Source organism: Hippocampus bargibanti, linkage group LG08 (genome assembly GCF_051943395.1).
Source record: "Hippocampus bargibanti isolate YZ-2025 linkage group LG08, ASM5194339v1, whole genome shotgun sequence".
NCBI classification, from domain to species: domain Eukaryota; kingdom Metazoa; phylum Chordata; class Actinopteri; order Syngnathiformes; family Syngnathidae; genus Hippocampus; species Hippocampus bargibanti.
The window spans coordinates 5,527,084-5,543,305 of record NC_142741.1 but is presented as its reverse complement, the minus strand read 5'-3'; the positions used below and the strand labels follow the sequence as shown (position 1 = coordinate 5,543,305).

The following is a 16,222-nucleotide window of genomic DNA, read 5'->3' as shown; positions in this document are numbered from 1 at the left end:
AAGCAACGGTCTCAGGAAATAGAAGTGGTTGAAAAACTTCAGTTGATTTGGATTAATGAAAAGTCGCTAGCAGGGGACATTGTGAGTGAGGGTATTATCGGAGAGAAAGCACGGCAACTTCACTCGTATATCATCAAGAGGCAACTACATAAATGACCATCACAAATGTCAATCAAACGACTTTATTATGCAATACATTTTATTCCTTGACTTACAATACAATAGCGCATTTATTATACATAAAATACAGTATATTTTGCATAGTTTTAAAGGACAACCGACGTCTCCGGACAAGTTGTGTCCATAATTTGTAAAATGGCTTCAAATGACTTCCACTGAGCGTATTTTAAAAAGATTCCACCGCATATAGCTATATTTTACGTTTTAAGACTCGCGCTGAATATTCAGGAAGTCTTGTTTTTGAGTTGGTGACGAGTCCGTACGTGACATCACTAAAGGACCGCCCTTTACCGTAAAAAAAGACGCATTGTAGCGGTCCTTCCATCACGTCAATGTATTTTGCTGTACCTGTTTGGTCTGGGGACCTCGTGTTGCACTCAAAAGCCGCCAGGAGGCCAGAAGAGGGCATCCAAGCTCCATATAAGAAATTTATCAGCATGTGGAAACGGAGGTGGCCACAGGAGGTCGCCATTTTGTCCCTCTTTTCTAGTGATCGTTTCTCTCCAATGTTGCCCCAAAATGGCATGGAATAAATTCTTTAATCGAATGCAAACATGTATGCTTTCCTCTTCAGAACTATTTGAATTACATTCATAACTGGAGGTGTAACAAGAAAGCATATTCTCCGAATCTGAAGCCATTATTTTGATTCTCAAGCAATGCAAGACGTCTTGGCGTGACGTCACAAACTGGGGGCGGGACATTCTGAAAATGCCCAGTTTGCAGCTCAATTTTTTGCAGATTTTGGACGCTTTAAGTCATTTTTATTGGTGTTTTGCATTTGAATAAAAATATCATACTGTGTGTTTTGGGTATTTTAGATGATATAAAACGTTTTTTCTGATGTTAGTTAAGAAACAAAAAAGTGACGTCGGTTGTCCTTTAAGGCTTATTTAGTAGAAAATTATGTTTTATGGAGACCGAGGAACGGATTATTCTCATTTGAATGGTTTCTTATGGGAAATAAATGTTTGGAAGATGAACATTTCTCCATACACACACTTTCTGGGAACCAATTAAGTTCGTAAGGTGAGTCATCACTGTATGCAAGACCAAAGTTAGAGTCACTTCAAGAGTTTCTGCCCATGACTTCAAGTCAGGACTTCTGATTTATCAAGTCTGGAATAATGCAAGTTTGCTCATAAATGTTTTACGACTGCAAACCGATCACAGCTGATGATAGCGATGACGATTTGTTCTGGTTTTCGATCAAAGACCAAACAAATTAAACAACAAATTTGTCCACTTGTGCTCAGCTCCGATAAACCAGACTGAACCTGGCTGCAGTCTGCAAAGCCACAAACATGACAGAAAAAAAGGTTGTGGAAAATGTGATACTTTGTTTCGGCAAAGTCTCCGGTGGGTAGACATGACATCATTTGCTCCCCAAAGTTTCGTCTCCAAACCGGATTGATTGAAGCACACGAGAGAGTGGCTGAGGCATCCGCAAATTCAAAATTTGACATCAATGTTGTCATCAAAAATAGACATTTTTTATCATACTTATGATGGAAAAACTAAACTGCAGGGGGCGGCTCAGGGCCTTTAGTGAAGGTAGTTCAGGTCCGACCTCCAGAGTCTACTGTGCGTGAAGTGGCCCGGGGTGCAAAATCAAAGGCAATCTGACAGCAAAAACTCACTGTTGTTGATGAATGAAGAAAAAGAGCTATGGAGAGAATTAAACAATGAATGCTCAAAAGAAAGCATCCATCCATCACTCCATTACTCCATCCATCACTACATCCATCCATCCATTCACCCATCATCCATCCATCCTTCTCTTCGTCCATCCATCCATCCATCCATCCATCCATCCACCCATCTGTCCAACCACCCATCATTTATCACTCCTTGCATCCATCCACTCATCATTATTCCATTCATCCATCCACCCATCCATCACTCCTTCCATCCATCCAACAATCACTTCATCCACCCATCTATCACTCCATCCATCCATCCATCCATCCATCCATCCATCCATCACTCCATTCATCCATCACTTCATCCATCCATCCATCCATCCATCCATCCATCCATCCATCACTCCATTCATCCATCACTTCATCCATCCATCCATCCATCCATCCATCCAACCACCCATCCATCCATCTGCCATCCATCCATCCATCACTTCCTCCATCCATTCTTCCATCCATCCATTTTCTGACGGGCTTCTCACAAGAGAGAAGCAGGCGTGTTGCTGGTTGTTCATCTGTGAACAAGCTTCCACATGATTTTTCCCTTCAGGAGGACGTAGACAAGCTATTTCTTGGCTTTTTTTGAAGCGCTCGAGTACAAATGGTTGAAAATCCAGATGGAGCTCGGACATTTTTTTTTCAGTTTATGTAGTCAGAAGTGACATTGGGGAATGTGGAAGACATCCGTTGACGCTTTGCCTCTCGTCCCCATGGTAACAGAAGCTACTCTCACACATTGGCCCAGCACGTGGCTCATTTCAGCATAGATGACAATTTGGGCGTTTAAAATGGCCGACGATCATAATTCATAATAATAATAATAATAATAATAATAATAATAATAATAATAATAATAATAAATTACATTTTAAGCGCCTTTCAAAGCTCTGAAGGACACTTTACAGTCACGGACAAGCATAGGTACTATAATAAATAAAATATAATCACAAATACAATAAAATAAATAAAATACAATTATAAATAGAAACAAGAGAGAATAGCTACACAGAAAATACAATTTTAAATAGGTGGGTTTTGAGATGGGACTTGAAGGTGGGAAGAGAATCGATGTTACGAATGTTGGGAGGAAGTGAGTTCCAAAGTTTGGGGGCAGAGCAGCTGAAGGCTCTGTCACCCATCGTGCTGAGACGGGCAGGGGGCCAGGGAGGCAGGAGGGAGGAAGAGGATCTGAAGGAACGAGAGGGAATAGAAATTTGAAGAAGGTCAGATAGATATGGGGGAGCAAGGTTATGGATAGCTTTAAATGTATAAAGAAGAATTTTAAAGTTGATTCTATATTTGAGCGGGAGCCAGTGGAGCACTTGGAGGACTGGGGTGATGTGGTGAAAGAATGAGGTTCTGGTGATGATCCGAGCTGAAGAATTCTGGATGAGTTGAAGTTTGTGGAGAAGTTTCTGAGGGACACCAAAAAGAAGTGAATTGCAATATAGTCAATCCGGGAGGTGACCAGACTATTAACGAGGATAGCAGTGGTTTGAGGAGTGAGAGACGGGCGAAGACGATTGATATTGCGTCGGTGAAAGTATGCAGACCGGGTTAAGTTATTTATATTGGAGTGGAAAGATAGTGTGCTGTCAAGAATGACACACAGGGTTTCCACCTGATGGGAGGGAGAAACGGTCGAATTGTCAATAATGAGAAAATAATAAGAAGACATAGTGTTGATGAGATTGGGATTTTGTGTATTTGTAGAGACACTTTTGGATCACGGGGTCAAAACGACCCAGAGAGCATGGTTGTTGTTTCCCAGAAATGATGATCCAGGCCACTTGGCTTTGCCGTGTATTGACATTAAAAAGAAGAAAAAGCTCCCTGAGGAATGCAAATGTTTTTTATTTGTTTTTTTTATTTGGATTTTTCTAATCCCCCAAAACCAGATAAACTTTGCTAAATCAATCCCACTTAACGTGTTTGTTGTGGTCGTTCAGGATTTAATCCGCGTGAGAAATTCCCATCGATATGCCGCATCAGGCCTGTCAATTGACAAAATGCAACATTTCCGACACGAGGCGACGTACGCTTGGTGTAAACAAAGCGACAAGCGGTCGCAAACACGCACGTGAACGACATTTCCAAGGAAAGCAGCGAAAAAACAAAACAAAGTCAGGTCAATTGCTTTCGTCACAAACTGTCCCAAGCCGCTTCACGGGCCCGCAGATGATAACTATTCACGACATCATGACTCCAACCCCAAGATTCAGAATCCGAATCAGAACCCTCCTTCCTGGATGACCAGGTTGCATTTATAGAAGTATATAACAACGTGAGCTGGAATGATATAAAAGTAGACATCAGAGAATGGGTATTTCATATATAAATTTTAATTTTCTATTTATGTATTTACAGCATGTATTTACAGTGAGACCTCAACTTACGAACTTAATTGGTTCCCAGACAGAGTGTGTGAGGCAAAAAGTGTGTATCTCAAAAAAAAAAAAATCCCATAAGAAACCATTAAAATGGGAATAATTCATTCCCTGGTTTCCATAAAATATACTTTTCAACTAAATAAGCCTTAAAACTACACACAACATACCTTATTCTATGTATAATAAATGTGCTATTGTATTGCAATGAAAGAAATACACTGCATTGTATCATAAAGTCACTTTATTTACATTTGTGATGGTCATTTATGGCTTGATGGAATGGCGTTGGAGGTCAAAGGTCAAAGGGAATATCATGAGGACTGTAATTAAAGAAATAAACTGTGCTGTAAAATAAAGTTTTATTTACCTTTTTTATTGGTCGTTGATGGCTTATGGAAGGAGAGTCCCCTTCCATAAGGACTGTTGGTGCTGTCCGGTCGTGTGCTTCCACCGAAGATCACTCCGCCAGCCGTGGTGGGTGTGTATTATGAAAATAGTGCTTATTATAAGGTTTAATTTACATAAATTTGACGTTTGTAAGACGAAAAGTTTGTAAGTTAAGGTGTTTGTAAGTTGAGGTCTCACTGTATTTGCTTCTTTATTCATTTGTCTATTTATCCATCCATGCAGCCATTCATTCATCTACTTTCTTTCTTTGTTTATCTATGTATCTATTTATTTTGCTATATTAAGTATATATTTATCTATTCATTCATTCATTCATTCATTCATTCATTCATCCATTTATTTGTTTCTGTATTTATTTTTTTGTTTAGTTATTTATGTATTTATTTGTTTAGTTATTCATTCATTTGTTTCTTTATGCATTTATTTATCTATCCGTTTTATCTATTTATTTAGTTATATTACGTATCTATTCATTCATTCATTCATTCATTCATTCATTCATGTATCCATATATTCATTTATTTATCCATGATTATAAGTCTCAGCACACAGTTGGAAAAATATATTTTTTTTGTTTCCTTTTGTATGCTGAGCCATTCCGGGTATTCCATCGCCGTTGAGTTTTCATGGAAGAATTGCACACTTTTTGGTGGGGGTCTCAAAAACCCCAACCGCAAGTATGGAGGGGTGAGACGTTACCCCCCCATCCCTTCCTCCGTCTCACTTTTCCGTAAACGATGGAAGCGCAGCTCGCTAATGACAAAGAGCAAAAGCCATCCTCCTTCCCATGCGTCGTCGGCATTAGGCGGATTTTCCGCAGACAGAGAAGCCATTTTCCTTTCCAAACATGGCGACTGGTGTGACGTGGCGTCTCGCGACTTCCTGTGACTGTTGAGACGCCACTTCTGATGCACGTCATCGGGAATTTCGGGAAAAATAAAACAGTAGTGTGGGCTTAGCATTTTCTGACCATGCCTGTGCCGGTTTTCTCCGGCTGTTACGCTTTCCGACTCCATTCCGAACGCAGCAATTTTCTCAAACGCTTTCGTCATGATTTCGTCCAGGTTTTACTGCGCCGACTGCCTGATAGAGATAGACTTTGGTATGCCACCCACCCGCATCAGGATAAAGCGTCTCGAAATATGGATGGGTGTTGCAGATCGAGTCTACAAAGCGCCGCAGTTGGTTGCCGAGAGCGTACTTCACGTTCCAGTTTCGATTGATTCCACTTTTGCAATCATATTGTATGTTCTCCCGGAGACAAACCGCTTGTATGTTCTACATACTTCGCCAATAAAGATGATTCGGATTCGGATATTTCAAAATCAGTTCGAAAACCCCCAAATGTTTCAGAAACATCATCAACCGCAGTCCAGATTCTTCTGTGCGGCGAGACCAAGTTTCCACTGACGAACACGACGGAAAATCGCAGGACTCACAGTGTGACTCCGATGACTTACAGCTGCTGCCGGGTGGCTTTGTACCAGCTGCTCCTTCCTGCTCTTAGCAGACCCGATGTGTCAGGGTCACAGATAAATCTTTCCTCTGGCCGGGTAAAGATTCCTTCAGCCGAAGGCTGGCTGACTTCCCTCAAAGGACGTTTAGCCCGGGGCGAAGTCTCTAAGGGTCAAAAGCATCTTGTAAAGTCAGCCGGTTGCTGACATTTGCTGACCTCGCGGCTTTGATTTGAAGCAAGAAAAGCCGCCGTCTGTTGAGGTTGATAAGGCGCTCGGGATTTGCCGCATTACCGTGTGTTGATGAGGCTTAAAAGCAAAGAGACGCCGAGTGTCCCTGACCTTTTTTTACCCAAACAAAGGCTCCCGGTTTAAAGATCCAGGAAAGTCGTACCCGTGACAACATACCTCGAGGATCATAACGGATCTGGACGTTACAATGGTCCTTCGTTGAAACCGTTTTCAATAAAATGGCCGTCAACCTCTGGGCTTTTCGATTGAGGGGTCGCCACAGCCAATCAGTGTCCTCCATCTAAGCCGGTTTTGAGCATCCTCTAGTCTCACACCAGCGACCTTCATGTCCTCTTTGACAACATCCCTAAACCTCTTCTCAGGTCTTCCTTTCGGTCTCCTGCCTGGCAGTTCAAGGCGCAGCATCCTTCTTCTAAAATGGCCGCCAACGACGACGCATAATATAGTATGAACATTTGTAGATATAAAAACATGAACGTGTAATAGTCAAATCATGTCAGAATCAGAATCAGAATACCTTTATTCGTCCCGCAATGGGGAAATTTGCAGTCCACAGCAGCAATTGAGCAATTGAATTGTCAATGACAATTACGTGCGTGCGAAGAAAAAAAGTGTTTTTCTCGACATATCCTCTATTTGATGGCAATTTTGTTGTACCTTTTCACACAAATTCTAAAAAGTGAAATGGCCGACTTCCCCGTTTTTAGTTCCAAGACGGATCCCTCTTGCGGCAAAAGCAATCATTGTTGTCGTTATTTGCTTTCAAAAATTTGCTGTAAGTCCGTCCTGTGATGAAGCTGCCCAACAGGTTCCGCCTGGAACCGCGGGTTCATCCAGGAGGGCCTTCAGCTTCCAATTTGGAACTCCGACAGGTGACATGTTTAGCTAGCGTCAGCTTTCAGGATTCCGAGTCCTTTTTTTACGAGGAGGGAAGATGATCCCCGAGGCCTGCGCATTCCGTCTGACCTCACTGCTACATTTTGGTTTTCGTTTATACCGCCATCAATCTTCCAGAACATTCAGTGTTCCAACTCACATGTTCAAACCCCCCCTCGCTTTAAGAATCCCTTTCCCCGCTCCCTTTTTTCCTGACTCTTTCAGTCTCCATTTTGTCATGCTTACAGTTTCTGAGAAATGCAGTCACTGGGATTTAGTGCTACTATGCGCCGCGTCGTATATAAAAGGCCAGGAATGTTGTCCGTGAGGATCTGTCGTTAGGAAGTGAGAGATTACCATTTGGCTTTTTAACAAGTATTTGATCACTTCATTCGTACCGTCGTAATGCAACAATTAGCATTAGACGATACTTCACACACATTCACAAAAACTGCAAAGCGGGGACCTAAATAAATGAGAGTCCATCTCCTTAGAAAGTCTCGCTCAGTATATTTATCTGAAGCCTCCGATGATCCGACAATGTTTAGACAATTACCGCGGCTCATCTTTGACTTGAATTTGAAAGATCTCCTAAACACGGCCTGGCGATCAACAAAAGCTGGCGTGCTTCAAGGGATTCCGTTTCCGTGAACGAAAACAGCGAGTGGATGCTTTGGCTCGAGTCGGCGGGATCATCCCTGAAATGGAAACGCTCAACGAGAATTCGATCAGGTTTGACGTTTTGCGGGTATTCATCGTAAATTTCCTTGGAGTCCAACAACTGAACTATAAGAAATTAAAACAAAAACCGAAAGTACTTGGAATTATCTCTAGATCCCAAGCCAAGCCTCTGCTGGCCGTTTTTCGGGAGTCAAAAAAACGCCTCAGGTGTCCCAAGGTTCTCTTCGGGTTGCGTCACTCGTTAATTTCACTGCTAACGAGCAGGGCAGGCAATCTTCCACCTGTCATTTCAAAGCGATTTTTGGTGTTCAAGTGTTTTTAGTTTCTAGTGATCCATAGGAACTCACAGGAAAACCCCTCCCCTCTCTTGCAAACACACCCATACTTGACACAACATGCCATCCACACGTGAGCGAGCGTGCACCGGCAACTAGAATCAGAGTATGGTCCATTGACTGATAAATCGCCATTATCTACGGTCTCGTCGGGGGGTACGAAGGACGTCGGCGATCAGGTACTGCCAAAGAATAATCAGGGCTGAAGCTACCAGAGTAAATTCTGACAAAGGTGACCAAAGATGGTCCAGAAGAGAAGCTCGGGAATGGATTTGAGGAGTTGCGTGACCTTCAAAATAATTTCATCAGTTGAGCTCCCCAAGCCAATGTCAGACAGTAACAGGAAGCGCAGTTCGCTTCCAGATCTCCAACCGACGACACGAATGGGCCGTTCGTTCGACTTTGACCGTCATGTTCCATCTGACTAACAACCAACCGTTCAGCCACTGAGTAATCGACCACAAAAATAAGCAAGTAGCAAACGGACCAAGCGACCAATCATCGAAGCCACAAACTGAAATCAAGTACAGTCCGAAGCTATTTAACTACGAAAGCCTCCAAGATATCCAAATCCCTTTTACAAAATACAAGTGACCAATGATGGCGAACATTCTGGTTTCGGCACGCCGTTCGTGTTCCAACTGGCGCAACCCTTGGAGGTGAATGTTTTCAATCCGTCTACTTTTTGGGACGGTCGTCCTGCGAAGACGTCGGCAGGAAACGGGGAAATCCTTCCCGTTTGAACGTGGCCCCAATGGCTTTTGCACGTGTTGGTTGGACGCACTGGAACATGTGCAATCTGACGGCGGCACGGTGACAGAAAGGGAAACGTGGGAAGGGCGCATGTTTTATGGGTTCTCAGAAACAAACTACAGTGATACCTTGGCTTACGAACTTAATTGGTTCCCAGACAGAGTGTGTCAGGTGAAAAGTGTGAATCCCAAAAATTAATTTCCCATAGGAAACCATTAAAATGAGAATAATCCGTTCCCAGGTCCCCATAAAACACAATTTTCTACTTTTTAATTTTCTAAGCCTTAAAACTACACAAAATATACCCTATTTTATGTAGAACAAATGTGCTATGGTATTATAATTAAAGAAATATACTGTACTGTATAATAAAGTCGTTTTATTTAGCTTTGTGATGGTCATTGATGGCTTGATGGAATGGAGTGGCCTGTTTCATCAGCATTAAACACTTGATGAGGAACGTTGCCTTCTTCTTTCACCATCTTGAGGAATGATCCCTTGTAGGTGCTTTCTCTGCAATAATTTTACCGAGTTCCTCATCAATTGTGTTTTGTTTAGCTGGGTTGATAGCTTTTTGCATCAAGTGCACAGATGGCTTGTGCGGGTTATTTGTGGAGCCTAATTGAAGGGAATTTTAACCTTGTTACCGAAGTTGAAACGAGTCCAAATGTCACTGTTTTCTATCCATTTTGTCACTCTCTCTCTGTCGTCTGCCTGTCTCTTTAATGTTTAAACCACCTCCCCTCACTGCTGCGTTCTTGACCAATCACGTGGCTTTAACCGTTGGGGGCGGAGAATAGAGGACCAAAACATGCCGGCTGCCATATTCTTGTGAGGAGGACGGGCTCGTTCGCGAACGACACATCACTCATTGTGGCAGCTCCGTGTGTATCCCGAAAAATATTTCATATGCCAATGTAAAATCTTCATAAATTTAACGTTCGTAAACCGAAAAGTTCGTAAACCAAGGGGTTCGTAAAAACTGAGGTATCACTGTACTGAAAAACCTGGTCCATTTCTGTCAAGCAGCAACACCGACCCAAAAAAATTCCAATTCAGTTCTATAAACGACCCCTTTTCCAATAGCACACCTCTTCACTCATGTCAATTGTTTGTCCTAGAAGCCGCAAAGACACGAGTCGCCTTGCAAACCCTGACCGGACACCAACCGCCGACACACCGACCCGACGCTCTGGTTCAGCCTCTGCAGCGGCCTCCCTACAACCTAGCATTTAACTTTGGCCGCAACCTGCAATTACGGCCGCCGTTCACCATTTTGCGGCGTCTTCAGTGACCGACGTTGGATTTGCCACAAGTACCTTCAAGGGGCCTTTAGATCTGATTGTCAGATCAGGATTCTTTTGCAACGACATCACAAAACCGCTCAACTGTTCCAGCAAGTGATTAGCACCAGGAAGACGTCCCCTAGGTGGAACATTAGATGGAAAGCTCGGAGCAATTAGAGCAGCATTTGGAATCATCGACCCTTTGGGGGGGCGAACGTGCGCTGGAGGGAGTGTAGGATTACAGGACCTATGGAGGAAAAACTGCAGAGGGCAAAGTCTGTGACCTGACCTGGTCTAGCACGGACAGCTGTCTCAACAGACATTTGTCACAACTAGCTTGTTTTGTTAGTTCCGCAGAGATGAGGTGACGGTGACGATTTTTGAGATTTTGAGACGATCGACACTTGCGTTCGGCATCCCGACGTCTCACGTCTCATCTGAGCAGGTTTTATCCATTCGAGAGACGAGGCTCGGTTGGGACTGTGCCGGAAAGTTCTTATAGCAATTGATTCAACGGCCTTCGATGGAAATGAGCCCGACAAATGGGAACGTTTGCAAGCGTACTCATTAGGAAATGGTTTTGACCAAAGTAGCGATGACGCGGTATTTGTATGGTGTATTTTGTGTCCGAATTTTTGACCTGTACCAGTTCAGACCAAACTAAACGATCAACAGACATTAAAAGATGACCAAGAAACAACATCCTACAGGTTTTTAGCTCAACTTCTGCTTGGTCAGCCAGTCACCGACTCCATGCGCTAAAATTGTCCATTTCGAGTCATTCTTCTACATATCAGCCCGTCAACTGGGGGCCCATTCCGCAATATTTTCCAACCAGGGCCAAAGCGATGAGTTACAACATCTGGAAAGCATCGCTAACGCCGCCCCCCTCCATCCCGTACCCCTACTCCAACCCCCAATCCCTCCTCCACTACCCCGGGCCTCCATTTGCTGACTGCAATCCTTTTCATTCCTTCGCGGTTCCCATGAAGTCGCGCTAATCACGGCCGCCGCTCGCCTCGATCTATCGCCGAGCGACGTGGCGTCTTTAAGACGGAGAACGTTTGAAAGACCCCGACCTGAACGTGATGCACCGAGACCCCCGATGAGATGCATGAAATGTAGTCATGGCTGAAAAATGCAGCATGTGGTTCTAATGGAAACCGTTTTGAGTTCTGAGCTTGGACGTGACAGCCGATGAAAAAAAAGGCCGTTTGTTTGCCATGTCGATGTGTCGAAAACAACTGGAAACCAGCTGCAAGTTCGCGTCAGCTCATGCGCAGTTGGTCGCTTTGGAAAAGCAGTTGTTTTCAGACAGCAGGTGATGCTGTGACACGCTAATGAAAAAGCAATTGGGGTCAATTCGATCGGATTACAGGGAGGCGGAATCTAAGAAGGGGGCGGACATCACGTAAACCGTAGGCGGTTCGTAGATATGTCAAGAGGGGGTCTTTTTTTCTAAAATAGGTGGCACAGTCTTGAGGGGAGGCACCTAAATGAAAAAAGCCACTTTGATTGGCTAAGAGTACAGTTTGCCGTGACCACTCCCACAGCAGCGCCAGCTCCCTCCCCTCTGGTACCATCACACGGTCGATTGCTGTGCGAGAGTGAGACGCTGGCTGGACAAAATTGTCGTAGCGCATTGCGGTGCCAGGTGTAGAATTAACATTTTAAAAATAGGGTTTGGAGGTCGTGGTCGTAAGTACGGGTGTTCGGAAGTCGAGCCGGTCTTAAGTCGGATGTTACCTGTAGTTAGCTCACGTCTTTAGCAACATTTGACGTCATTGACTGGTTGATTGTCTTCGATTCGGCTCCCTTCCTGTCGGATGTGAAAATTATTCCGCTCATCCTGCGCTACAACTCTGAAAAGTTGCTAATTTCAAGACGAGAGCCTCCCCACATGCAGCCATGTTGTGTGTGTCAGTCAGCAAGCAACAACGGATAAATATTTCATTTCGCCTAGCTCGCTGGTGTCAAAGTCAAGGCCCGGGGTCCAAATCTGGCCCGCCAGGTCACTTTATATGGCCCTGCGAAATAAATTCCATGCTCATCGATTGACCTAGCAAGTTAGTGAACTAGCTCTCTTTGTATTCAGAAAACTGGCTAATCGCTTACATCACAGGTGTCAAAGTCAAGGCTCGGGGGCCAAATCTGGCCTTCAGATGATTTTATTTGGGTCGCGAAAGCAAATCAAACTTACATGATGCTAAAGTGTAAACCAAAATTTTAAATTGTCCCATTTAACCACAATTATAGTCTTTTTTCCACTTCAGATTTGAAACGTAGTTATTCATCCATTAGTTCCCCAAATTCAAAACATCCCCCGAGAGGAAATCGGAACTACAACGTGGCCTCTGGCAAAAACTGAATTGGACAGGCATCATGCTAGAAAAAGCTCAATATAAGACCAGTTGTGTTTTGGGCATGTTTATATCTACTCAAACGGGATAGGACCACTCCCATGAAAAATAAAATAAAACAAAATAAAAAATGAATTAAAAATTGAAAAAAAAAAATAATAATATAAAATATAAAATATGAAATAATATAACATAAAATATACAATTAAATAACATAAAATAACATAAAATAAATAAAATATAAAATAAGATAGAAAATAAAATATAAATTAAAACATAAAAATATATAAAATAAAAAAAAAATAGAAAATAAAATACAATACAATAAAAAAGTCAATAAAAATAACATAAAACATAACATAACAAAATAACATAAAATAAAATACAATATACAATGAAATATAAAATGAAATAAAATATCAAATTAAATGTCAAATAAAATATAAAATACAATATAAAAAATAAAAGACATAAAAATTAAATTACAATAAAGTACAAATTAAACTCAAATTTAATTTTGATGCCTAGAAAATGTTTGAAATTGTAAAAAAAAAAAAAAAAAAAAAGAAAGAGTGGTTTATTTCCATCAGCGCTTCGTGCCACTTCTCCACATGCCTGGCCGCAAGAGGGAAAAAAAAGAAAATCTACAACAATAACAAATGGCTCACGTGCAAGTCAAATATCCACACGTGTGTGGACACATCTGACTTTCATCCAGCGCCTCGTTCGCAGATGCGATTTGGGCCTCAAATTCCACCACCAGCTCCTTCGCAAATCTTTCCAGAGAACCATTCCACTCCGCTCCAGACAACTTTACTTTTATTTTGTTAATTTTTGTATTTTTTGCATACTTTTTTTCCCAAAGTGATTGGTACAGAGATGCAACAACTTGAATCACCATTCTGTGAAGAAGCGTCCACTATTGAGAAGAGCCTTGACTGCGGATCCTTTGAATGAAACATATTTTCCTTTTTCCTTGAGAGACAAAAAAACAAAGAGGGAGATTTCCAAGCTACAAAGCAAATTTCTGTGCGACCTTGACAAGAGGCTCTTGTGCTCCAATGTTGGAAAAAAACGATGCGAACATCACGTCGGCCATCTTCAATTCCCGAAAACTAGAATGTCCAAGTCATTTTTTTGCCACATTGTACTTTCGGTTTCCTCTCGGGAGTCGTTATCAATTTGGGGAAGCCATTAGAATGTTTCATCTCCTCCACATATTACATATAGAGCGCACAAGAAATTAATGAATAACTACTTTTCAAAATTGAAATAAAAAATAATGACTATTATTTTGATTGAGATGGGACAATTTGAAATTTTGGTTCGGACTTTAGCAAGCATTATGGAACTTCATTTGCTTTCGCGGGCCAAATATAATGATGTTGTGGGCCACATTTGGCCCCCCGTGGCTTGACTTTAACACCTTTGAAGTAAGGTATTATTAGCCAGCAAACTGAATAGAAAGAGAGCGAGCTATCAAGCTCACTAGCTAGCTTGATCATTAGTTAGCTCGATTGCTAGCTAGCTCGTTGCCTAGCTACCTCACGAGCTCGCAAGCTCGATAGACAATATGGAATTTCACAAGTCTTAGCTTTTACGGGAGGACTAAAATGATGTTGTGGGCCACATTTGCCCCCCTGGGCCTTGACTTTGATACCTGTGAAGTACAGGATTAGCCAGCTAACTGAATAGAAAGAGAGATAGCTTGCTCGCTAGCTAGCTGGATAGATTAGCATGGAATTTCACAAGTTTTATTTGCTTTTGCGGGGCGAATAAAATGATGTTGTGGGACACATTTGGGCGGCGCCCCAGGCCTTGACTTTGACACCTGTGAAGTAAGGGATTAGCCAGCTAACAGTATGGAAAGAGAGCTAGTCTGCTCGCTAGCTAGCTTAATAGATGAGCATGGAATATTACAAGTTTGATTTGCTTTGGCGGGCTGAATTAAGTGATTTGGCCCCAGGCCCTTGACATGGACACCTGTGCCCTAAAATGTCAAGTCTCAACACAAATAGACTTTGGTGTTTCTTATTATTTCCCAATGAAGGTAGAAAGTCGTCACTCTGCCATACAAATATGAAAACAGATTTTTTTTAGCTTTTCCGTCAAAGAAAAACAAGAAAAAAAATGTGTTTCAGTGAACATAATCGGAGGGTTAATTGAATGGTGACACAATCTCATTATTCCACATCCACAAATAGGTGGCGCTCTATCTATCCAACAACTTTGCTGAAATCACCTCATCAGCTAAATGAAAAGCAGAACAGTAGAAGCCATCAAAAAACCAGAGCGGTGACATCATCAACGGGCTGACGTCAGGGGGATCAAATTCTCCCACTGACAGAAAAAAAACATCGGGGAAGTCGAGGTCAACTAAAACAAGACCACTCAGATGTACCAGCTGAAGACTTTACCAGATACCCCCCCACCCCCTTCCCCTTTCCCCCCTCAACCCCCGAATCCTCCCGGGCCTTCCCGTGACTCAGAGAGTCCATCAGGCAGGCTTGCCCCCCCTCCCCTTCACATCTGCCCTAAATTAACATAGCAGCCAGTCCCTCCGTAGCACAACCAAATTATCTTTGCAGATGTACAAAAACTTAGCGCAAGACTACAAGATTGCACGAAACGCGCTAACGTGCCCCCCACACACACCTTGACATTTATTTGCATTCATTGTCAATGCCTGAGATTGACATCCCTGGAAATGACTGACAGATGGACATCCGCATCTCCTCACATGCACCAAAGTGGGACTTTTGACAGTTTCTCCTGTCCAACATGATAGGGAGTAAATCGGGCGGGGGTGGGGTGGGGTAAAAACCCCTTGCGATTGAGATGTTCCATTCAGAAACAGGTTCAAAGAGCTTTTTTTTTCAGTCACGCAGCATGCCATTAAAAAAAGAGCAAAGGGGGGGTTGCGGAGTTGTGGGGGTGTCCACTTACCATCATCCTGGCATGTCACAAGCAAAACCTGAGCGACCAGGAAAAAAATTAAAATCCTTAAATGCGCAAAGTCCATCATGTCTACAAGAAAGACATGAGACTGGGGGGTGAGGGAGGCAAAAAGTTGAAGTTATCACTGCATGAATAGAAACGAGCTACGAGCTTCTCCTTGTAAGCGGCAAGCAGACCCAACCCAGACTGCCCGACTGTTTCTCTTCTTCCCCTTTTTTTTTGGGTGTAGTTACAGCTTTAAATGAGAAGAATGCTGGCCAGCCTCATTTTCCTCCCCCCCCCCCCTTTTTTTGTCAGCCCTCTCCCATCCCTCTCACAGCGCCTGCGAAAACTACACCCATGTTCGCGACTCTTTTTTTATTTTCCTGTATGAACACGCGCAACCCTCTCTCGGCACAAATTGGACCCTTTTGATCAATGAGGAATCCATTTTATGACAAAATATGTCATCTATCAAATATGGAAGACACAAAGGACGCGTGTTAGTAACTGCGAAGGTTTAAATCAACAGGTGTCCAAGTCAAGGCCCGGGGGCCAAATCTGGCCCGCCACATCATTTTATTCAGCCCGCGAAAGCAAATCAAACTTG

At 42.8% G+C, this 16,222-nt stretch overlaps 1 protein-coding gene across 1 annotated transcript in view; it reads right to left on the bottom strand.

Annotated features, from left to right (window-relative positions):
* col5a2a (collagen, type V, alpha 2a) overlaps positions 1–15,854 on the bottom strand; it is a 33,833-nt gene extending 17,979 nt beyond the window's left edge. The window contains exon 1 of the mRNA XM_089002411.1: positions 15,622–15,854. Coding sequence (XP_088858537.1) covers positions 15,622–15,700 — 79 coding nt within the window. The 5' untranslated portion in view covers positions 15,701–15,854. The remainder of the gene's footprint in view (positions 1–15,621) is intronic.
* Positions 15,855–16,222: the final 368 nt, after the last annotated feature.